Source organism: Misgurnus anguillicaudatus, chromosome 6 (assembly GCF_027580225.2).
Source record: "Misgurnus anguillicaudatus chromosome 6, ASM2758022v2, whole genome shotgun sequence".
Classification (NCBI taxonomy): Eukaryota; Metazoa; Chordata; class Actinopteri; order Cypriniformes; family Cobitidae; genus Misgurnus; species Misgurnus anguillicaudatus.
In genome coordinates this window covers 6,670,743-6,696,406 of record NC_073342.2, presented here as the reverse complement: position 1 = coordinate 6,696,406, position 25,664 = coordinate 6,670,743, and the positions used below count along the sequence as shown (strand labels likewise).

The 25,664-nt window shown below is 41.0% G+C and overlaps 4 protein-coding genes across 4 annotated transcripts; 2 read left to right on the top strand and 2 right to left on the bottom strand.

Moving 5' to 3' along the window:
* Window positions 1-2,566: 2,566 nt before the first annotated feature.
* LOC129433516 (macrophage mannose receptor 1-like) lies at window positions 2,567-14,905 on the top strand. The gene is made up of 5 exons (XM_073868247.1): window positions 2,567-2,610; window positions 12,874-12,909; window positions 12,999-13,352; window positions 13,897-14,232; window positions 14,364-14,905. Exons 2-5 carry the CDS (start codon window positions 12,876-12,878, stop codon window positions 14,717-14,719), a joined length of 1,080 nt encoding a protein of 359 aa, XP_073724348.1. The 5' UTR covers window positions 2,567-2,610; window positions 12,874-12,875; the 3' UTR covers window positions 14,720-14,905.
* A 4,492-nt stretch (window positions 14,906-19,397) lies between these two features.
* LOC141364146 (histone H2B-like) lies at window positions 19,398-20,482 on the bottom strand. The gene is made up of 2 exons (XM_073868246.1): window positions 20,339-20,482; window positions 19,398-19,634 (listed from the first exon to the last, which is right to left on the bottom strand). Exons 1-2 carry the CDS (start codon window positions 20,474-20,476, stop codon window positions 19,398-19,400), a joined length of 375 nt encoding a protein of 124 aa, XP_073724347.1. The 5' UTR covers window positions 20,477-20,482.
* A 628-nt stretch (window positions 20,483-21,110) lies between these two features.
* Window positions 21,111-21,481, bottom strand: LOC141364145 (histone H4). Its single transcript, XM_073868245.1, has one exon. It carries the CDS (start codon window positions 21,473-21,475, stop codon window positions 21,164-21,166), a length of 312 nt encoding a protein of 103 aa, XP_073724346.1. The 5' UTR covers window positions 21,476-21,481; the 3' UTR covers window positions 21,111-21,163.
* A 3,025-nt stretch (window positions 21,482-24,506) lies between these two features.
* LOC129433662 (histone H1.4-like) lies at window positions 24,507-25,149 on the top strand. The gene has a single exon (XM_055192329.2). The coding sequence runs from the start codon at window positions 24,529-24,531 to the stop codon at window positions 25,147-25,149; it is 621 nt and encodes a 206-aa protein (XP_055048304.2). The 5' UTR covers window positions 24,507-24,528.
* Window positions 25,150-25,664: the final 515 nt, after the last annotated feature.

The window sequence follows — 25,664 nt, the reverse complement described above, 5'->3', positions numbered from 1 at the left end:
CTAAGTTTCTTAAATAGACTAATTAAATTATATTAATAATAAACGTATTCAGCAAACACAGTTTTTATGTACCACAATACTGTATGTGCTATCTTAAAGAGACATGGTTAACCCCCCCACCCCACCCCACCCCACTCAGCTCTGAAAACAAAGAAGACACCTCTACTTGTGGGTCATTAACATATAAAAAGCCCTTCACACCTCACACCCACCTCTCCTCACAACCAGCTGTAAGGATTCCTGGAAACTTCCACCAGTTCCTATATACATCCACAAATGTAAAGTTTCTGGATGTTTCACAAGTTTACTTTGGTGTATTACCTTTCCAAGCACTCTGCCTCAAAAATCTGGCAAACCTAAAGTTTAGCAGGGATTTCCCATCCCGTATTTGTCCGTATACAGCTCTTTTCATGCAGTGCCTTTCCTGACACCCTATGCAACCACAAAAATGTAACCATATTTTTTGTCTGATGCTATATAAATGCAATATTATTTAATGTATTTGTGTAGTTTCTGACTGTTTAGCATCAAGGCCGCAGCAAGGCGAACTTGAATTTGAAAATATGCTAACAATTCTCCAGTAAACATTGAGACTTGGCCTGATATCCTTTTCCCTACAGCCTCTTTAAGTCCAGATTTGTGTATTTGGCCATACTTTGCCTCAATATACAATTGTGAGTTGGATGCTGATCTGTATGCAATAAGTCCATAATGTAGCACTGCTCTTATTGCTGTATTCATGGTTTTTAATCCTTCAGCCCCAGAAATACATCTCATTACATTTAAAATCTTCCAATATTCCGTATATTCCATGTAGATTTCGTGTCAAACCACATAGGAAAAATATTTTAACTTGTTCCAGCTTTTTATTATAAAACTTTAATTTTAAATCCATATTCATTCTTTTATTTGTAAAGAAAACGTATTTTGTTTTTTTTTTCCACTGAGAATTTAAACCCCAATTAAAAGACCAATTCTCTACATGAAAGAGAGCATTTTTTTATTAACTGTGCATTTCATATTCCTTCATCTGACCCATATGCTCCATCATCCACAAACAATGATTTGCATATGCTTTTATCTATTGATGCAAATACGCAATTAATCATAGTAATGAAAAGCAATGAACTATTTACACATTTCCATTCTTAATCTTACTACTAATTAATATATAATCCCCTATCTTCACTTTAAGATGTGATTGATTTTTATATTATTTAATATATCTTACCATTAAGAATTCTTTAATCCAATTATAGTCTGCATCTTATTGCCATATGCTCCAGCTTTATCAGCAAACCTTCCTTCCATAACATATCATATGCGTTATATTAAAGAAAATAACGAAATTTATGATGAAACAAAGTTAATTTAGCTTCCTCATCTGTCCTATGATATCTTTCTTGCAGCAGCCATGCTGAATAGATTAGATTTGTACAGAGACATTTACATATATTTACATTGACGCATTTGTCCGAAAGCTGTTATCCAACAATTTACATTTTTTATTAGCAAAAATTTACATTTTTTATTAGTTTGTTCCCTGCATTCGAACCCATGACCTTTCAGCTGCTAACACAGTGCTTTTCTCCTGAGCCTATTTCACTTTTAAATTTAATTTTGCAGTTAACATTTTCTTTTAATCTAATTTTCTGTGACTCTGTTGCCCCAATCAACATTTCTTGTCTAATGGTCACACCTAATTTTTACAATTTCCATAGCATTGCTTCTTTCTCATAGACATTTAATAATGCATTTTAAGTGTGAGTTAAACCTTCTTGGCCCATTTTACATCTAAAAGAAAATGTGGTTAATAATTTTGCACACCTGAAAATAAGGTGTTTTTACCCAGTTATTAACAATAATATATTACATAAAAAATGCTAATTATATACAAAAATGAATGGTATTTTGAGTGGTATTGAGTGGTTTGGAATTGGTAAATGTGCCTGTGAAAAAATATATCGACATGCTCAATTTTAAGAGTTATGGAAAGACAAAGTAGCCTACATGTAAAGCTTAAAAAAAAAGTCTCAGGTAGGCAAGCGTTGGTTTTCATACACATCCTCGAAACCAAGTTCCTGACGTCACGCAGCCTAAAATCTGCCCTTTTGGCAGGCAAAGAGCGCTTGAGTGCTGATATTGATTGAACAATTAAACCAGACTGTTTATACCTTACAAATCTACTATTTCAACATGTTGTATATGAGTTTTATGTTTAACAGTAACCCTGAAATGACATGAAAAAGTTTTAAATGTGGAAAATAACTGGGCCGATACACATTAAGAGGCATTATAGAGATCTGTTATGTTACATCTATATATCTTTTGAATTAAAGTGTGCAGTGAACTGTTTTGCTATGAAACTCCTGCTGGTGCTATTCACTTATTCGCTCCTCCTGTCCTTACACTGATGATGGCGTAAAGAAAATGGGTTACGTGACGTCCGGACATCTACACACAAATAAGAAGGAAATAAAATATGAAAATAACTTTCAACGGAAATAACCAAATAATGTGATGTGCTGAAGAGCAGATATCATATAATCACATATGCACATACAGACAGAGACACAGCAGATTCAGGAGAGAAACACAACAACATCAAAAGTAAGAACAACTTACATTCTCATTCCTATTTAAATTATACTTTTGGCATGACACTGTTTTAATGTGATTGCTAAAAAAATACTTTAAACTTCTACTACTCCTAAACTGGGTTAATTTTTTTTTAAAGGTATATTGTTTATGTTGGCATGAGAAATATCATTAATACCAGTTAAGATGACTTGTAGTATCTGTGTCACATACGCCTCTACAATGATCCCGAGCATTTAAGTTTACATATACATTTACATTTAGACATTTAGCAGACACTTTTATCCAAAACGACTTACAAAGATAAGGAATCAAGCGAGGGAGTCATAGGGAGTCAATAATACAAGAGTTTCTTATGCCGAGTTACAAGTTTTCACAAATATAACAAGACTATACCTGTTGAGAGAAAAAGAGAGTTAGTTAAATTAGAGTTAGTTAAGATAGAAGATATGTGTCTACCATCAGTATCAATTTGTCAAGTATATTTGGAAAAGATTAGTTATTAGCTGTTTTTTTAATGTAGCGAGAGATGTGGCTGATCGGACTCCTATAGGAAGATCATTCCACCAGCAGGGAATAGTGAAGGAACATGAGCGGGAATGTGATTTAGTGCCCTTTCATGAAGGCAAGACAAGGCAGCACTCCTTTTTGCTGAATGTAAGGTTCTGGATTGGGTGTAGGAATGCAGGAAAGTGTGAAAGTATGCCAGTGCAGTGCCAGTGAAAGTTCTGTAAGAGAGCAGTAGTGACTTATACCTGACACACGCTTCAATAGGTAGCCAGTGTAGAGAGATTAAGAGCGGCGTTACATGAGCCCTTTTACATGAGCCAAGTTGCTGTGATCTGAACCAGTTTGGGTTGATGCTCTGTGCAGAAAGGCCAACAAGGAGAGCATTGCAAAAGTCCAACCTAGAGATTACCAGGGCTTGGATCAGGAGTTGTGCAGTATGCTCTGTAAGAAAGGGGCGTATCTTCCTGATAATGTATAATGCAAATCGACATGACTGCGCTGTGTTTGCATTGTAATCAGTAAAGGACAGTTGGTCGTCATAGATTACGTCAAGGTTTCTGGCAGTTTTGGAATGAGTGATGGTTGTGTTGCCCACTTGAATCATAGACTGTAAAAAAAGATGGACGACGCCCGTTCGGTCTCTTCCATTGGTTAAAAGTGAAGCCATGTCCCGATATGGTGCTGACATCTTGGGTCTTGATTCTGTGCAGTAGCGATTTCGGGACCAGTCCTGCACAGTAGTGAGCAGGAAGAAAAGCCGCGAAAGTATGGCCCTGCCCTCGCTCGCGCAGAATGCGCATATCACAGCTGTCAATCATGACGTGACATCACTGTTTTTATAGAATTAAATAACTAACTATAAACAAACTTATTTTAAAAACAAACACTTGAATTTACATCAGAGTGATTAACATGGGGAGGCTGGGTTTATGACCTATACTGGCACAAGTCACTGGGGGGCGATCGAGACATTTTGGCTTCACTTTTCAGAGCTTCTGCGGCACGTTTGACTTAAATAGACAGACCATGCATTATCTAGGGTTTTGCCGGAAATACAAGCAGCTCAGTTTTCGTAAGGTTCAATTAAAGGCGGTGTTTCTTCATCCAAGCCGAGAGGCCCACAACAACCTGTTTGGGGGGGCACGGCCCGCGAATGCCCCCCCTTGACGCCGGCCCTGGCTCAAAGGCAAATACATACATTTAATTGTCATTAAATATATATTTTGTAGGATTAAGCAGAATTATTAATAACAATTAATTGATTAATTCGTCCAGCAAATATATCCATAATTGTAAGTTAATTCTAAAAAAAACATTGAGCGTGAGGTAGCATTGATCGAAAGTTAAAGTGACTTTGAATTTAATCAGAACTAAGGAGGCATCCATGGATGAATATGAATAATATATATTTATTGACTACTGGGATTATATGAGATATAACTGACTATAGACAAACAAACATTTAACATTTAAAAAAGGGCTTGTCTTAAATGCAGCTATATTTTATGATATAGAACCTTTTTGGATACTTGTGTGGTCTGGTGCAAAGCAAATCCGAATGTGTGTAAAAGTCTTGGGCTTTTGATGGAAAAACAGACAATGAACCAGTCCAAGTCCATTTGAAGAGTTGTTCCGAAAGTTCCAGAAGTGGATTGGTAGTTTTCTAATAATTGAAAATTAATTATTGGTCACAAACTCAGGTGAAACAATTCATTATATTTATTCAATGATCCGGACTGATATTTTGCAAAGGAACCTGAAGGCCATAAATATGCAAATTAACAGTTAAGGTGACAAAGAAAGAGAGAAGGGGGCCTGAAGAAGACAAGTTCGATATTTAACCTTCGAGAAAGACATGCCCAACCAAGTTTGAATCGGCCAAGGGGAGCTGAGCAGGGGAAACTTTCTTTGTCACCGTAACTGTTAATTTGCATATTTATGGCCTCCAGGTTCCTTTGCAGGGTGTCAGTCCGGATCATTGAATAAATATAATGGATTGTTTTACCATATTTATCAATGAAGAGGAAATTGAAAGGTGATCAGTTTGATACCAAATATGAATGGTTTAAATAAGCAATAAGTTGTGATTCATTCCGATGTATGAATAACAAACTGTAAGGGGAACAAATATGGCCCCATCCATCCGTTTGGCCCAACGACGGAATCCAAACGCTGGCGATGAGTTATAGCGCGTTCGGTCTTTTCCGGCGCTTATAAAGACAAATTAACGTTACGCAACTTTACACCTGACTCCAAAGATATAAAACGTATTGTAATATGAATCAAATTGATATAAATATAGAATTTGGATAAACATTTGATCATTCCATTTACTCATGTTAACATTGAACTCATTCATTCGATTACCAATATCATATCAGCCCACACCGGCCGTTGTGCGGATTCTGAAACATAAAACTCAACCACACCAGAGGTCCTGACTTATATAGCCCTCGAATAATCATAACAATTACCCTCAACTTAGTTAGGGTTAAATAATTAAACTTAACCGCACCAGAGGTCCTGACTTATATAGCCCTCGAATAATCATTACAATTACCCTCAACTTAGTTAGGGTTAAATAATTAGTCTATCCGTGTAACCAGAGGAAATGGTTGAAGCAACTGCCCCATGCGTGCCCTTAATTATCATTAGAAAATATTATGCAACCCAGCCAACTATATCCAACTTAATACAGAACTCAAAACTATAATTGTAGTAGAGATACTGATCAGAGGTCCTGACTTATCATCTGATAATATATAGTACCACATATAGTAAAGTAATGGCTGAACCTCTTAGTTCATCGATATAGACAATTAGCATGAATTTACACCCCGGTTATAGATTTATGGTGACAAAGGATAATACTTATTGTAACTTAGAAGAGTCAATGATACAGAGCAAATTAGAATGAATGCAAATGTAACAATTTATTAACCAGGTAGGTAGCACATAATTCAGAAGCCAATTTACATTCCAATTCAAATACGAAACAAACGAAAAACCATTGCATACCTGGTAAGGAGATGAAGATCTGGTTACAGATTCCTCAAAATAAAATAAAAAAGAAACATGATGCTGTATCAAAGATACAGCATCATGGCGGTGCATTTCTAGATATCGAAAGTCCCGTCTAAATCTTCTACACATCTCCTTTAATAACCAGAGAACAAAACATATAGGAATTTGGTACTGATTGGTTGTTGTAAAACTAAGGGCTGTCCTTAATTTGTATACAGTGGGTGATTGGCTTAAGCTTAGAATGGGAGGTGTCTATTAACATTGAATGAAGTTTCACATATACTTTAACATTGAATTCTGTTGTTATATGAGTGAGACCATTGTAACCACTTGCAATGAGACATTTCAATAGAAAAGAGCTACCCTTGATTGTCAAACATCACATCTCCATACAAATGGTAAATCTGCAGACAGATAGATACTCTTGATTGTCAAACATCACATCTCCATACAAATGGTAGATGAGAGAATAAGAATACAAATGTATGACACCCTAAAGGTGTGTCTTGAAACCCAAATGTGTCGGAAATCCACTGTGAATCGTAGAAAGTTGCCTTCCTGGGCACTCATTTTGCCCCCATGCAGTGTCCTTTGGGGAGGTGCTATATTTATTCAGGAAATTATCTTACAAAACGTCTCGGGTTACGAATGTAACCATTGTTCCCCGAGAAGGGAACGAGACGCTGCGTCGCCGAAGCTACGCTATGGGAACGCCCTCTGCGTGATTGCGTCTGAAGCACGTATGTCAAATCAGTCCAATGGTCAAGTGACACGTCATAGGCGGGTGACGTGGGAACCAGGAAGCTATAAAAAGAGCACCCAGCAAGCCAACTTCAGCTAAATTGTGCCGAAGCAAGACGAGACAGGGATGCAGGGAGTATGGCAGGGAGACGCAGCGTCTCGTTCCCTTCTCGGGGAACAATGGTTACATTCGTAACCCGAGACGTTCCCCTTCGAGGGAACTCGAGCTGCGTCGCCGAAGCTACGCTATGGGAACGATGTACCAAAACACCATACTACCAAATGCCTGTCTGTGTGTAAAAACGCGCACAGCTTAAGACATGAGCACCTGGGCTCCAGGCGTAGCACCAACATCTAACTCGTAAAACCGAACGAATGTGAGCGGAGAGGACCAGCCTGCCGCATCACAGACATCCTGCATTGAAGCCCCTAGCCACAAGGCCTAAGAGGCTGCCATACCCCGGGTAGAATGAGCCCTGACGGCGATAGGTGAAGGCCGTCCAGTGGTCTCATAAGCCAGAGAGATAGTCTCAACTATCCACTTACTGAGTGTCTGCTTGGTCGCCGGCAGGCCTTTCTTGGGCGAGCCAAAGCACACAAACAGTTGCTCAGACCTCCTCCACAAAGAAGATCTGTGAACATAGGCATCCAGTGCTCGCACTGGACACACCAAGTTAAGCTTTTCCTGATTCCTATCCCTAAATGGGGGAGGACAGAGGGCCTGAAGTACGACAGGTCGTGGCACATTAGTCGGTACCTTAGGCACATAGCTGGGCCTTGGGTACAAGAAAGCCTTAACCATCCCCGGTGCGAATTCAAGGCACGTAGGGGAAACCGACAGGGCCTGAAGGTCACCCACTCTCCTCAGAGAAGTGACTGCCAACAGAAGTACTGTCTTAAGTGCCACAAACTTGACTGGAACGGTCTCAATGGGCTCAAACGGAGCCATGGACAGACCTTCCAGCACAACGGCCAGGTCCCAAGCTGGGACCCTGGGTCGGACTACAGGCCTCAGCCTCCGAGTGCCACGAAGGAAGCGAACCACCAGCGGGGCTCTCCCAAGGGATTGCCCAACCAAAGGAACATGGTAAGCCGAGATGGCCGCCACATACACCTTCAGTGTAGAAGGAGATAACCCTGCGGTGAACTTTTCCTGCAGAAACTCCAAGACTGTACCAATTGGGCAGTTCACAGGGTCATGCAGGTGTTTGCTGCACCAGGAAGTAAAAACTCTCCATTTAAAGGCATAAAGCTTCCTCGTGGAGGGAGCTCTGGAGTGAAGAATGGTCTCAGCAGCCTCAGCTGAGAGACCAGATTCTATGAGTCTGGCCCCCTCAGAGGCCAGACCCACAGTTTCCATAACTCTGGGCGGGGGTGAAGAATCGAGCCACCCGCCAGAGAGAGGAGATCCCTCCTGACGGGTATTTCCCAAGGTGAGCCGTCGAGGAGGGACACCAGGTCCGAGAACCATATTCGGTTCGGCCAAAAAGGGGCTACCAACAACAAGAGGACGTTGTTGCGACGAACCCTCTCCAGAACTCACGGGAGCAGAGCGATCGGGGGAAAAGCGTACAGCCGTAGCCTCGGCCATGGCTGAACCATGGCATCCAGTCCCAGCGGTGCTGGATGTGTGAGAGAAAACCATAGCGGACAGTGTGTCGTCTCTCGGGACGCAAACAGATCCACTTCCGCCTGGTAAAATCGCGTCCAGATGGACTCCACCACCTGAGGGTGGAGCCTCCACTCCCCGGGCCTCAGCCCCTGTCTCGACAGGACGTCTGCTCCCCGATTCAGACACCCGGGAATGTATACTGCTCTGAGGGACAGCAACTTCCCCTGTGTCCACAGAAGGATATGCCGCGCCAATTTGTACAAAGGGCGTGAACGCAAACCCCCCTGGTGGTTGATGTACGTGACTACCGACGTGTTGTCTGTCCGGACTAACACATGATGGCCCCGCAGGTGAGGGATGAAACATCTCAGGGCATAAAACACTGCCATCATCTCTAGGCAATTTATATGCCAGCTGAGCTGTCTGGCCCCCCATAATCCATGAGCCAGATGGCTCCCCATAGTTGCTCCCCAGCCTGTGAGGGAAGCATCCGTTGTCAGTGTAACTCGACGGTACTGAGCCCCCAACATCAGACCTTGGGAGAGAAACCATGGTCTCTTCCACAGATCTAAGGCACGAAGACATCTGCGCATGACCTTGATCAGACGGAACGGGTAACCCCTCGGGGAAAACCCTTTGGTTTTTAGCCACCACTGTAGCGGTCTCATGTGAAGCAGCCCAAGGGGTATCACATTGGACGCTGCTGCCATGAGCCCCAACAACCTCTGAAATTGTTTTACAGTGTGTGACTGGCCTAACTTCACTCTGCCTACAGCCAAAAGAATGGATTCCACACGAGCAGGGGACAGATGTGCCTGCATTGTTGTTGAATCCCATATAACGCCAAGAAAAGCTGTCCTCTGAATGGAGAGAGCATGCTTTTCTTTGCATTTAGCTTTAACCCCAGTTCTCTCATGTGGGTCAGCACAGCATCTCGATGCTGCGCTGCCATACTCTCTGATTGGGCTAAAATTAGCCAATCGTCTATGTAGTTTAAGACACGGATGCCCCGGAGTCGTAATGGAGCCAGCGCTGCATCCATGCACTTTGTAAATGTACGGGGTGACAGAGATAGACCGAAAGGGAGAACCCGATATTGGTAAGCCACGCCCCCGAAGGCGAACCTCAGGAATCTCCTGTGTTGCGGGAGGATAGATATGTGAAAATACGCGTCTTTTAGATCTATCGTCACAAACCAGTCCTCGGATCTGATTTGTGTGACGATCTGCTTTATAGTTAACATCTTGAACTTTAGTTTTGCAACAGACCGGTTCAGATGACGTAGATCTAAAATCGGACGTAACCCCGCGTCTTTCTTTGGAACTATGAAATAGCGGCTGTAAAACCCTGACTCCCTGTTGTGAGGAGGAACACATTCTATGGCTTCCTTGCACAAGAGAGTTTCTACTTCTTGTTCCATTGTTAGAGTCTGCCCAGCACAAACTATGGTAGATAACACGCCGTTGAATTGGGGTGGCTGGTTGCAAAACTGAATTTTGTAACTTTTCCCGGTGCCCTGAACCAGACTGGCAGGGTTCAACCTGGGTGATATTAATGCCTCCCTCCTCGGAGAGAGGTGTTGCGTGCCCCGCGCACGAGGCACACAAGAATATGAAGCCGCTGTGCCCCGAAACACACACTGCGGCGGGGTTAACACACTGGCATCCCGAGGGCATCGAGAAGAGACGGGCACCGTGTTGTGAGGTGACTGCCGGCTCTCCCCGATTGGGGGCTGCCCTCGGAAATATGACACTACGTCCCTCAGGACTTCTTTTTAGCCGACGCCTTCCTCGCCATAATAACAGCCCTCAGGTCTGTTTTCTGCTTGGATGATGTCTGAGTACGACCGCCCGAACCCCAGTTCTTTTGAGGGGGACCATGAGTGGCAACACTATGCTTTTGCGATGCTCTATATGATGTCGATGGCTGCTCCCGCCCAGCAGCCCTAGAATCAAGAGCACGGCGGGGGAGATAGCGTTCAAACGCCGCCGACTGCTTACGAGCCTCCGCAAATCTCTCGACGACAGTATTAACGGCATCGCCGAAAAGACCGGAAGGCGCAACTGGCGCGTCTAAGAGAAATGCCCTATCTGAGGTTTTAAGCTCGGACAGATTAAGCCATAAATGGCGTTCCGTGGCTACGAGAGCTCCCATAGATCTACCCACGGCTTTCGCAGTCTCTTTAATCGCCCTGAGTGACACATCAGTGACTCGACGAAGCTCTTTAAATATATCAGACGTACCCCCCGCCTCGGCATCTAAATCTTTAAGCAGTTCTGCTTGGTACGCCTGTAAGACAGCTAAGGTATGCAGTGAAGCCCCAGCCTGCCCTGCAGACTTATAAGCTTTACCCACTAACGATGAAGTTAACCTAACCGGTTTCGTGGGAAGCGAAGGTGATTTCAATGATGACGCCGCAGCGGGGGAGAGATAGCTCGCAAGCGTCTGCTCCACCCGGGGCATCGTTAAATATCCGTGTTCACCCATCCCCACAATGTTGGAATACATGGTGGCGTGAGGGGTATGAACACGGGCTGAATACGGAGCTTTCCATGATCTCGACAGCTCGCTGTGGAGATCAGGAAAGAAAGGCATGTTGCGCCGCGAAGGTTGAGGTTTCTGTTTTAAAAAGCGCTCGTCTAACATGCTCTGAGGACGCGCGCTCTGTGTCTCCGCCGGCCAGTCTAATTTTAAGCGAGCCACGGCATTAGTGACAACCTCCAATAAATCATCAAACGCGGGGGACGAATGAGAGGGCTCCTCAGCGTCCACCACGTCTACAGACATAATATCGACTTCCTCGGACGACGATAAATGCAAATCTGGGCTCCCACCCTGGGCGGAAGAAACCGCAGCGCGGGCTTCCGAATCCAGAGACGGGGCACTAGATCCCGCGGGTGAAGGCTGAGAAAGGGGAAGACCCGTCTCAAGCTCGTCCGCGAGATCTAGTTGTGATCCCCACGATCGCAGCTTCCGCTCTGCCTCGGCAGCAGCGGGGCCAGAACCGTGGGGAACACACGGCTCACCACCCTCCTCGAAGAGTGCGAGCCGCGAGCGCAACGTACGGAGCGGCATCCTATCACAATGTGCACAACCACCCCTCTCAAGAGACGATCGTGCGTGTTGTGCCCCGAGGCACATAACACAGAGATGATGCGAGTCCTCGCTCGTAATGAAACGAGGACACGGGGAAGCACACTCCTTAAAACTTTGTTTGGACTTAGACATGACACACACTCGCTTGCTGAGGCGCAGGGGGCTGGGGTTGGCTTGCTGGGTGCTCTTTTTGTGGCTTCCTGGTTCCCACGTCGCCCGCCTGTGGCGTGTCACTTGACCATTGGACTGATTTGACATACGTGCTTCAGACGCAATCACGCAGAGGGCGTTCCCATAGCGTAGCTTCGGCGACGCAGCTCGAGTTCCCTCGAAGGGGAACTAAACATCTCTATTTGTCAGAGGTAATCTAGACTTAGTTATAAAAACAAAATTGTACATGAGAATACAGGTTATTTTAAAAAGTTTTCAAAAAGACAGACAACATACATCAAGCATGCATATACCGTATGTATTTACAGACCAGACCTAAAAGAGTTTTTTGTATGGTCTCATCAAAGACATTCCTTGCGCCTCTGCAGGACCATTCACACCTTATCAGCTCTCTGTTGAGGAGTTCGAAACTAGGTACAATGGTTGATATCAAGAGACCTTAGGGGATTAAGAGGGAAATTTAGTTATGATATCATAATTCAACTGTAAATCAGATCCAACAGTCGTGGCACCCCAGCCAGACGCTACAATGGAAATGTACCAGTGAGCATGGAGGTGTTGATGATGTGTGCCAGTGTTAGTGCGAGTGTATCTGAAATGGCCTGTAAGAAATGGGTGGGAATTGGGTCGAGGTGGCAGGTGTGTGTGTGTGTGTGTGGGGGGGGGGGGGGTTGGTTGGTGAGATGCTTAAAAAACTTCAGCGTTATCAGCGTGGTCAGCGGGGAAAAGTTCACCGGAGTATTAAAACTACAACTCCCATCATGCCACACACTCCACTTATTACCCCGCACCTGTGGCTCATTACCCAAGCAACATACTGCACGGATACTGAAGCATTACTCTGACACTGACCCCTGTTTACTTGTTATGCTCTTGTTTGATTGACCTGTTTGCCCTGCCTGACAATTGTTTACCGTGCTGTCAATAAAGCTGCATATACAGTATGGATCCAGCCTCGTTACAATCTGTTTTTAGATTTTGTGGTTGTTATTGGAGAATAAATAAACTTGGAAGGTGTCAACTGACCAATCAGAATTAAGTACAATTAAACAGACATTTAATAAAAAACAGTAATTTTATCCAGAAGAGTCTGATTTTTTTCTGTATGTTTAATCCTTTAGAAATGGCACAAACACTATATTTAAGACTTCTCATTGGTAAGTACATGTTTATGGTTTATATTTTGTTTAAAATGTGATAAGATTTGACTCTGTTTTAATAAAAAATCAAACTCTCTCTTTCACAGCTATCTGTTCATTATCTGAATGCATTCCTCACCGCTATCACTATATAAACATGAATAAGACCTGGACTGGAGCTCAGAGTTACTGCAGAGAGCACTACGCTGATCTGGCCACAGTCGACAACATGAATGACATGAAACAGCTGATTAGTCAAGTAAATAACAGTGGGGATATTGGCGTCTGGATTGGACTTAACAATACAGGTGTTTATAAATGGAAGTGGTCTATGGGTGATCCTGTAAACTATATAAACTGGGAAATAAAAAGTGAGGCTAATGGTAATTGTGTATATATGAAAAATGGAAAATTTAATTCTCAGTACTGTGATCAGAAGCAAGAGTTCATCTGCTACAATGGTGAGTGCAGCTTCCTAAAATTACAACAAACGTTCACTAAACAAAACACAAATCATATGTAAACTTTTCATGACAACAACAGACAGTAAAGACACAGAAATAGCATGTGACTCACCTTCAACAAACTATGTGTGTGATTAAGAAGCATTAAGATCAGCTTATTCCCTGACCTTTACCACTAAACATTAAAAAAGGATGCTAAAAATTTTAATTTTAATCCTTAAAACCTTAAGTAAAATCCTTAAGTACAGCATGTGTATTTGTTAAAACATTTGTCTAAAAAACTCACCACATACTGTAAAGTGACTGACTAAGAGAAATACAAACAAAGACAGAAAGACAAAAAAAACGCAAGTACACACGCAAGCAAGCACACACACACACACACACACACACACACACACACACACACACACACACACACACACACACACACACACACACACACACACACACACACAGCAGCTCATAAATTTTATAATAAAGAGTGTCTGAAGATTGACAATTGAAAATAATATATATTCTTTATTTCTTCCTTAAACAGACACAATCAAAGGATTCATCTATGAAACTACTCAAATGATGTGGAGAGATGCTCAGAGTTTCTGCAGAGAGAATCATACTGATCTGGCGAGTGTGAGGAACCAGAATGAGAGTGAACAGATTCAGAAGTTCATTAATTACACTCAGATATCTGTCTGGATCGGTCTGTTCAGTGACTCATGGGAGTGGTCAGATAAGAGTGACTCCACCTTCAGATACTGGATTTCTAAACCCAGTACTATTCCTAATGAAATATGTACTGAGGTCAAAATGAAGGATCGGGGTCAATGGAATAATGCAGTTTGTAGTAACTCTCAGACTTTTGTGTGTCATGAAGGTGAGTAATAAATATCAGTGTTTCTTTATGTCAAAGCTTTCTTCATTATCAGAATTAAATCAGATTCATTAACAGTATTTTCCTTCATGTTTGTGTGTGACTGATGTCATTGTGGTTTATTGTGTGTTCAGATAAGCTGGTATTGATCAATGAGAGTCTGAGCTGGTCTGATGCTCTGAGTTACTGTAGACAGCATCATGTGGATTTGGTTTCGGTTGATTCAGAGGAGATTCAGCGCAGGGTGTCAGTATTGGTTAAACAGGCCTCTACTCCAGAGGTGTGGTTGGGGTTACGTCACTCCTGTGCTCTGGGTGTTTGGTTCTGGATGAATGGACAGATGGTTTGCTATCAGAATTGGGTGAACACTACAGTAGATAAGAGCTGTGACACTGTGAGATCTGGAGCAGTTCAGTCTGAAGATCAGCGCTGGATCAGCCTTCCTCAAACTGAACTACGCAACTCCATCTGCACCAGATATGAAGAATGAAATAATTTGCGTCTTACTGTTATATACAACTATTAGCTATTTTTTCATGCTGTTTTAAATTGTTTGACAATGTGGTAATTTCAAGGTTTATTATAGATTAAATACAACTGAAACAAATGTAATGTATACTATCTTTGGGGATAAAACCTTTCAGTTGTAAATAACTTTCTGAGGTAATAAATAGCATACAACTTAGCATGCCTTCTGTCCCATATTTACCCGGCATTGGGTTAAAAATAACTCAGAAGAATTTAGAGTGAAAATAAAATAAAGGTTTGTTTGTTTCTTGTATGTGTTTGACTGATGTTAAATAGTGTAAGATAATATCAGTTCAAAAGAAACTTCTCTACAACCAGTGTTCTCTTTTCCATTTCCGGACATCATACTTTAAAAAATTCCTCCTTGGTCTACCTTATATAAAGGCCTTTGTGATGCTAAATTGCGGAGATTTTGACTTTTTGTTGGAGGGTGTGTCTGTAGCGGCCTGACAAATGTTGGCGTTTTACCATGAAACAGGCTGTTGAAACAATGACTTACACTGTCTAACCTACATCAGACGTCACAGGTTTGATAATGGTCCTGACCTGCACACATCAACTTGGCAATATTCAGTTACAGTCATAACACCACCTGCTGGCAATGTGAGAAGGCGTGCTTTACATTAACTTAAACATACAGTGTTTAATCTGTGCTATAATTCATGTTTTATAAGAGTTAAGAACTGAAGGCATTTATGTGCCATTATTCAGTTTTAAGAATTAACCTATCGCTAAGCCCTGTCCCCCTTAATTCGACTTGCCTTAGAACAAATGTATACATCCTTGTTGATCTGGACATTAAGTGACATTTTGCTCTGTCTTGTTTGGGCTTAGAAAATGGAATAAAATATTAATAAATGTATAATAAATTGTATTGCCCATCCTCCCAAAATACCTGGGATAAGTGTTACAAGTACCCCAGGCACAGTGTTTTACCATTATGGCAGCATAAACCCAATAAAATTGATATAAGCTTAGGATTTTACAATGCTTTTCTATGGCGCTGAAACCCGCAGTTGTCAGAGTTCTGTGTGTGCTCTGGATTAAGTTATGCGGTAGATCACAACACCAACTCAGCTGCAGAGGGGTTAGTTTAAGTCACAGCTTACATTGACGACACAAGCAAAGATTAGGAGAAACGTGTAAAAGATCAAAGATGGCTATGTATGCAACTCACTAATCTCAAAATGAGTGTATAATAAGTATATCATCATGTTGCTTGCTATGCAGTTACACATAGAGCAGTAATATTATTTTTATACAGAGATGGTACATAACCAATTCAATACTGTGAGTTAAACAATCCAAAATAAATCAAAACAGAAAATTTTTGGTGGCAAAAATGTAGGCTAATAGTTCATAAATGTATTCAGGAATTGAATTTGTTAGTTTAGTGCAAGGTTTAAATAGAAAAAGTTTAAGAGAAGGTTAAGAAAAGAGTTACCTACTGTTATAAAAATGTAAAAAACAATGTGAACTTTGCAGTAGTATTTTATTTATTATTTTTTTCCTTTTATATATATTTTATATATTATATTTTAATAAAAAGTGTTTAAAAAAAGTGTAAACAAATTGTAAAAAAGTTTATAGTAATAAACAACCTGCAGTTTAATGTTTGCATTTTTCCCTTACTGTACCGAAAATGAACCGAAATGTGGCTTCAAAACCGAGGTACGCACCGAACCGTGATTTTTGCATAACGTTACACCCCTAATGCTTAACAGGTAGTCTATAAAGTATAAAGTCTACATGTTAAAGGCACTGTATGTAGTTTACAGCGGCCTCTAGCGGTGGTGTTTCAGATTGCAACCAATAAGTTTACAAGCGCGTCCTCGAACTCATGAGCGACGGCCAGACTGAGATTTAACACACCGGAGAAAGCATCACACAACACGCTGGAAACTCAGGTAAACTCCCACTGCAACGTTTAATTGACTGCATTTAGCCTGTTATGTGGTGTTACGTACATTTACGGTAAGATAACGAAAACGATTAGTGAACTACACTGAACAATTTCAGTATTAACAGTAAAGCCCGGTATATACTGTAGCAATGCTGACATCGCGGGCACGCGCGTCGAATTTCTGGGTCGAAGAATCTGTTTCAGCCCACGCAGTACTTTTAAATGTGTGTCATGCAATATCCACTTTTCGCCGCAAGGTTGTAGTATGTTTTTACTAAATATGACAATAAATAGGTCAAGTCCGACCACCGGAAGCGTTTCATATTTTTAACTTTCAACTCGGAGGTGTTTTTGATTCACAGCAACTGTTTAAACATTTGTGTCAGTTTCAACCGGGCGGTGTGCTTCCACTAAGCTCTGGTCTCTAATGAAAGGTAGATGGACCCAAATAAATATCTTTTATCTTGGTACTGAAACATTGTAGTCTGAGTCTATGGTGGAGAAGGTATTTAAATAAACCGCGGACATTTGGTAGTCACGTATCTATTAATAGACTACAGTGAACGCTCTGTCAGAACGTCCACTGCAGGAATCGTTCTAAAAACCATGGTTGCATGGGTCTGATGCACATTCCAACTAAAGTTTGATGCCCATTCCAACTAAAACAGTAAATGTTTATAATTTATTTTGAAAGTACTAACAAAATTCTACCGTCTGTTAAAATTTCATGCAAATATCTGATAAAATGAGAAAGTTACAAGCAAAAACTTGTGAATAAGCAGCATTTCGGTCACACACATTCCATAGACATCCATATATAACTTTTTCCCCTGATTTCTAATATTAAAAATATCATAACTTTCTCAATACTCAACAGATTTTTACAATCCTTGTTTCTTTGCAAATGGTAATGTCTGCTCTGTCTAGTCATGTGATAAATTTAGAGTTTTGGGGTTTTTGAAAATTTTGTCATCATACCTATATACTGTGCTATTTAAAATAGTCCTTTAGGGTTGTTGCTTGCCACACTGTGCGATCAATATCGTAGTTTAGTCCATGTCACACTGTATAATCTCAGTTTCCATCAATGTCAGACTGTACGAGTTTAAAGACTTTTAAAAAGCGGACGCATGCAAACAAACGCGTCCGCAGTTTTACGTCATCGATCGACGACGGCTGGGCAAACACGTTAAAGCGAAGGCTAGCAAAAAGAAATAACGTCTAAAAAACTAAAGCAGATAATCGAAATATATTTGACATGCTTTGTAGTAATGTTAGCTTACCTGTCCAAAAGGATGAAAGCAAACTCCAGATCCGTTTTTATACCCAAAACAAAGCGGAGGTTTCTCCATAATTCATATCATATGCCCTGCCAATGTTAATCCGTGTTTTTGTCCTTAGTTGATCCGATTCACGTTTTGCCTAACGAACTTCAGCAGATAACTTTTCTTCACAATATGTGGAGTTTGTGTTGGAGTCTGTGTTGAGCTGGGAGCAGGTCGTTTCAGTCTGTTATCAGACAGTGTCGTCGCTGTTGAGCGCAAAGTCAGTAGACGAGGCGAGTGGCTCGGGAGCGCGCATGCAGGTGACGTCACTGGATTTCGCGCCAAATCCGGCCCGGTACTTTCACATAAAAATAATAATATTTTTTTTCAGAGGTAATAGCAAAACCCGCAAAGTGGATCATTTTAATGTGAGATTACAACACATTCGCACAAAGGCAATTGAAAATGGATTAGTTTAAGTAGAAACGTTACGTGTAGAACCTTTAATAGTTCTTGTCAGATTTCATATATAACATTAAAATTTACATCTAGGTGTAACAAATTGTAATTTGCACTACTGTCTGTTCAAAATAAATTAAAATAAACATATTAGTAGATTTGTAGTTTTATCCCAGTCGTACCGAAATCACAAAGAAAGGTACATATACTGAACCGGGAATTATGTGCACTGTTACATCCCTAAAAAGAAACACTGACTTTTCTAGCAAGCATTAAAAAAACACCACCCTTCTTCAATATTTAATGTTCTAACTTCAACAAATTATTACATGCCTACTTTTTCCAATGCGTGCACTTAATCTTTGTACAGCACTTTGTGAATCTGTTAGCATTTAGCCTGGCCCTATTCATTCCTTAGGATCCAAACAGGGATGAATTTAGAAGTCACCAAACACTTCAATGTTTTCCCTATTATATGCAAGTTATACGGCAGAAGTCATTCCCCATACAACATAGTTCTCCTTATTTATCTGCTTAAATCGCCACGTTTAATTTTTATTTATTTTTTATGTTTCATTTTGTGCCACCATACTTACTCATGTAACTCATCATGTAAGAATCTTTAAATAGGGAAAGCATAGAAGTGTTTGACGGCTTCTAAATTCATCACTGTTTGGATCCTAAGGAATGAATGGGGCTAGGCTAAGTGCAAACGCATTCACAAAGCGCTGTACAAAGGTTAAGTATATAAATAAAAAAAAAAGATGTAGCATGTAGTAGAAATTAGACACTGTAACTAGCATGTTACGCCATAGCAAAGACCAATTAATTGTATTGGCTAAATGTGGTAAACACTCGTTTCATTAAGTTCCAAAATTTAGTCACAAAGTTGCATTTTCACAAATAAAAAACTTTCAGTTATCACTGAAGTGTATTAAGAACTGGAAACTCTTTAACCGATAAAGCGGGTGGCTCTTAAAAGAGCCTTTGGGTTGATGAAAGCTTCAACAGATTTATTTGGAGCTGGTGTACTTGGTGACGGCCTTTGTTCCCTCAGACACGGCGTGTTTGGCGAGTTCACCAGGCAGCAGCAGACGCACGGCGGTCTGAATCTCTCTCGATGTGATGGTGGAGCGCTTGTTGTAGTGAGCGAGACGAGAGGACTCACCGGCGATACGCTCGAAAATATCATTAACGAAAGAGTTCATGATGCCCATGGCCTTAGAGGAAATCCCGGTGTCAGGATGAACCTAGTCTCGCGTAGCCAGACCTTCATACTGAAGGTCTGGTGTTTTTCGCTGCTTTTTCTGGACAAAGCCCACCCACAAGCTGTTTGACCGACATGTCAAACAACCAATCACAGTTTGTTTCGTCTAGCGTCACGTTTCGGACTCCTCACAATAACGAGCCGGCTGGCAACAAGTCAGTTATTGAAATAACCAGCCGCAATTGAATAGCATCTAAATAAACAACATTACTCACCATAGAACAACGTTGTGCACTTCATCAACAGACACATCAATGAGACGCTCCCGTTAAACGTCTGTTTGAAGCATATCTTTCCACTTTTTAGCACATACAAGCAATTCAGGAGAACCAAACTTTTTGACTCCACTAACTGCCTCAAGCTAAACTCTTGGACGTCTTTTAGAGAGTCTATGCTGCGAACTTTGCATATTTTTGAGAGTCCAATGTTTAGCTGATCATGATAACTGGTCATTATTATCCACGTGGACATGACTGATTCTCTGCATCAATGGAACGCCAGAGCTTTGTTTTCCAGGGACCGAAACTAATCGCGACACTCGCGTCTCCTGGAAATCCGGTTTATTTCAACCAATCAAAAGACGACTTTAGACATTCTCACAGGGTTTCCAGAAAAGTGTACGAAAAACATCAGACGTTCAGCCAACAGTTTGTGGGCGTGGCGTCTGAGGCTGAGACTAGGATGAACCTGCTTCAGGACCTTGTAGACGTAGATAGCATAGCTCTCCTTCCTGGACCTCTTGCGCTTCTTACCGCCCTTCACAGCGGTTTTAGTATTGGCCTTCTTGGACCCCTTCTTAGGTGCAGACTTCGCTGGCTCAGGCATGATCACTCTGTTTCAATAACACAATGAATGGATATGTGGGTATGTAAGGAACCATTTATTCACCACCCATGCAAATTTTCAGAGACCAGATGTGCTTTCTGATTGCGGGTTGTGATTGGACAAAGAACACGAATGAATTTCATTGGAGTAGCTGTAAACTAAGCGAGCCAATCAATGTCTTCAAAACCGCAGTCCCACCCATCGCCTCATGTTTGAAACGCCTTATGCGTTTGAGTGTTATTTAACTTTCCCGCTCATTTTTATATATGATACAATTTATTTGCAGTTTTATCTACAAGTTGATTTAACGCTTCTCATTAATGAGCGTGCAACAAACCATTAGACTAATTTTAAGCAGCTAAGCTAGATCTATAAACACGTGTTGGAAAGCAAAATTATCCAAGAGGGCTTTTTAAATTAAGTTTGCATAACCTTTTCCAACTTACGTTAAAGCGATGTGTAATTACTTAAGCATTTTGATAAACACTAAACAAACAAAAGTACAGCGTGGCTGCCATGATTAAGTCGAAATATACCAGACACCGTTTCACAAAAAAAAAACTGATAAAAAGGTTCATTGAATAGAAAATTAATAAAAGAACTGACCCGTACTACAACGGACACTTTACTCTTTAATTGAGAAGATGGTTGGCTCTTAAAAGAGCCGTTTGGGTTAAGTTTAGGCATTTAACCTCCGAAACCGTACAGAGTGCGACCCTGACGCTTCAGAGCATAGACGACATCCATGGCGGTGACGGTCTTTCTCTTGGCGTGTTCAGTGTAGGTGACGGCGTCACGAATAACGTTCTCCAAAAACACCTTCAATACACCGCGAGTCTCCTCATAGATCAGACCGGAGATACGCTTGACACCACCACGGCGAGCGAGACGACGGATGGCGGGTTTGGTGATTCCCTGGATGTTATCACGCAAAACTTTGCGATGACGCTTAGCGCCTCCTTTACCGAGTCCTTTACCGCCTTTGCCTCTTCCAGACATGACTTCAACCTCTTAGCAAGAATGCATAATGGAGTACTGTGAAACAGGACTTTTCAGTTGCCTACAGGACCTGATGGAAACACACACAATAAAGGCGGTGCTAACAACGCTTTATGTCACTGTTAGAAGGCAGCACTTAATCTCAGTTCTTAACAGGATATATCTTTAAATAAAATGAACACATAAACACTCTGAAATGAATATTTACTGAACTTAAGAGTTTATTATCTTCACTTATCTGAAACTTTCAGAAGCAGACTTCTTTGGACCTGTATAAAAACCTTTATTTTGTCAATGCAGATTGGCAGATTGTTTTTTTTTTTTGTTTTTTTGCAAAAGTTTATTGTTTATTTAGTCCCTGAATAAACTACACAAATAATGTTGTTTCTAACTATGTGATAAAAGCAGTTGCAGATGTTTTACAAAATATATAACAATGATTGCAACATTGAAATGTGCAACGTTTTACTACCAAAGTATTTAATATTCATTTATTAACTTACAATTACAAGTTTCCGCGACATCTTGTGAGGTCTGAGCAAAACTCTTATGATTTACATCCAGAACATGATGCATGATAGGATACACTTAATCTTCAAGACCGCTCTGAAGCAATATTTGAGATAGTGTGGGTTAAAGGCCCTGCACTTTGCCAGTTTTAAGACATGGGACAGTCTTGTGCACTTCCTGTCACATGCACACGCTCTTGAGTGGCCAAGACTGTTTCTCAGTTCCATTAACACAAAGAACGTACTTGTGTTCTCGTGGAGATCGGTCTTGCTAGACGACCTTGGAAAAACGAACTCAGAAGGTCGCGAGAACACAGAACCCACTTGTGAGAATTGGGTTGTGTGCAATCTTCCTGTTGGTCCCCTGACCTCCACCATTGGTTTGCGGCATTGACTTCTGTGGCGTAAAGTGAATTCAGCCTGCAAGTCTGCACTCAATGTAACCTCGATATTAAAAACACATCCGGGTATTTTCATGCGTCCTCTGTACTTGCGTTTTTTGAGAATTGTAATTAAACTTCGATGGTTAAGGATGACGTAGAGTGAGAACACAAGGACGTAAGATTGCTGAAGAACGCATATTGAGAAACAACCCAAGACCGCAAGTGTGGGTATTTGGACGCAGCTCGAATTATGTCCGACTTGCTCTGATGTCACCTTCAAATTGGGATGTACCCTGCGTCTCAATCAGCTCCCTTTTCAGTAGTCAGGGCACTGATCAGGGAGTTGACCATTTTAATGGTTTCAATTACAAAATGATAATTCCCACAATGCAACGCAAAAATCAGTGCTCGCTCACTTGACACTGGGACAAAAAACATATCTCTGAATGCTTTATTCTGATTGGTTGAGAAATGTAGGTGTTGATTATTTTTCTGTAAAAGGCACACCTATCCTGTCAATGCTTGTGGTAACTGTGGTATAAGAGGGATAATTGACTCCGGTCCTTTGAATTATTTAAAAATAATGCACACCCGCTGGGGACAGAGGTAGATATGTTTATGATACAAAATTTACAAATTTCTCCTTTCTGGGTTTTCATCTTTGACGGCATTCTGTATAATCACAGCCCGGGATTGTCTACTTGTCGCTTAGTTAATTTTAATACACTACAACTATTCAGTATTTAGGCTAAATTAAAGAAATCACTTTCTTCCTAACCTGCGGTCAATGGCAGATAGCGCTCTTTTGCCCATCAGGGGACTTAGGTGCCCTAAGTGCGTGACGAAACATGGACACTATGGATTGGATGAATAATAAAAACTGCAACCAATGTAGTAAATATGTTGTAACATCCCCACTAAATACTAACAACTTACAGTATTAGGTTTGTTCCAAAAGTACTACTTTCTGTCATTTTATGCTACGTTTTTTTTATAATATGCATATTTTTGTCATGTTTTTTGGAAATGTTGTCAGTAAAAAAAAAACAATTAGAACTTTAATTTTAATTAAAGTTTAAAGGCATGGTTTGTATTTTTGATAACACAAATCATCAGCCAACTTGTGAGCTTTGATAACAGATAACATTGTATTATTCAGACTAATTAAATGTATTATTGCTAAAGTTTTGATATAATATGTAAAAAAATTGACCTCTTGGTAACAGTACTGATTAAAATAACCGATTGAGGAGAGAGATTGTGATATTAATGCTTGTGTACAGTATTATTATGGCTTTATTTTCTATTTAAGTCTTTAAAGCTTTTTTCATAAAAGTATAACATTTTATTTTCATGAGGATCATTGCATAATCCCTTGCAGACAATTCAGACATACTGTATGTCAGCACTGATTTGATTGATGCTTTATACTGGATGAAAAATCCTCAACAGGTTTCAACAGTTTGTGAGGAAGATAGAAAAACTACACACAGTATGATAGATAGATCGTAAAATAACTTTTCAATGAGGGTTTACAGCTCTGAAAAATATCAATCAGCATTGAATAACAAATACACACACACGAAAGCAAGAAAAATATTTTAGCTCCAAATCAGAGATGGAGTCACAAATGAACAGGAAGCTTCTGGATGATCCGTGTGCTTCAATGTGGTCAAAACGACTACTATATATAACAATTTACAAGTCTTTTAATGTTATTCATGTAACGAAAATAATTACCCAAGTGTCTGCTACAAATACAAAAGACACGTTTAACCTTTAATTAAATTTAAAATACAAAAATCACATTAGAAACAAACGCGGCTTTATCCGGTGACTGATGTTGGTCGTGGATTTGATATGAAATTGGTAAAAATAATTGTTTTATCGTCGCGTAATTTAGTTTAAAGATATAGCGCTGGACCTCTGCTCTGTGTTTAAGCTGTTTTTAACGCGCCCATGTATTTTATATCTCATGTTTAGTTGTAAAAGTTAGAGGAGAAAACACACACGTTAGCGGCTTGTGGAGGCGCACAGACACTCAGCTGTCCCGGTTGAGTCTATATGGTTCTCATGTGCTGTATAAAAGCGCCGCGCGCTCTGACGCTCGCATTACTGATCTCTTGTTGACACTGTGACAATACAGATACTCTCAGAGAAAATGGCAGAAACCGCCCCAGCTGTTGCCGCCGCGCCGGCCAAAGCGCCCAAGAAGAAATCCGCCGCAAAGGCCAAGAAAACCGGACCAAGCGTCGGTGACCTCATCGTTAAAGCTGTTTCGGCTTCCAAGGAGAGGAGCGGTGTCTCTCTCGCCGCCCTGAAGAAAGCGCTCGTCGCCGGTGGCTACGACGTGGAGAAGAACAACTCTCGCGTCAAGATCGCCATCAAGAACCTGGTCACTAAAGGCACTCTGGTCCAGACCAAAGGCACCGGCGCTTCCGGCTCTTTCAAACTCAACAAAAAGCAGGCAGAGACCAAGGCAAAACCAGCGAAGAAAGCCGCTCCTAAAGCAAAGAAGGCCGCAGCCAAGAAACCCGCCGCTGCCAAGAAGCCCAAGACTGCAGCGACAAAGAAGACCGCCGCTAAGAAATCACCCAAGAAAGCAGCGAAGAAACCAGCCGCCACCGCCGCTAAGAAGGCAACAAAGAGCCCCAAGAAAGCAAAGAAGCCAGCGGCTCCTAAGAAAGCAGCGAAGAGCCCCAAGAAAGCAAAGGCTGCTAAACCCAAGACGACAGAGCCCAAAGCAGCTAAACCTAAAAAGGCAGCGCCCAAAAAGAAATAAAGTCAATAGCCTACTTTATTTCCACTAAAAAGGCTCTTTTAAGAGCCACCCACCAGCCCTTTAAAGAGCCAAGTTTCAATATGTCTTTTTTGTAGTTAAACTCCAGAATTTATCTGATTTATTAAAACAAACAATACTTCATGTGCCACGCAGATTTTGGAGTATGCCATAAAAAGCATTAAAATTTTAAAATTGTTAAAACTGCTTTGTATTTATGAAGTGCAGTAAAAATGTAAGTAAATGTTATTGCAGCATAATTTCACTACAGTACACATCAGTACATACTTTTATTTTGTTCCACCTACTTTCCACCTTTGCTTTTAAACGTGCTTACGACAAAAACAAATGTATTAGTAAACTTTCCGTTTCTGCCAGTTTAAACATTTGTCCTCAGGCAACACATACAGATATACACATATACATGTATAAATTATAATGAACTGTAAGTTGGATTGAAGCATCTGCCAAATGTATAAATATGAATGTAAGCGGCAATTGTAAAACAAAGGCAGGCA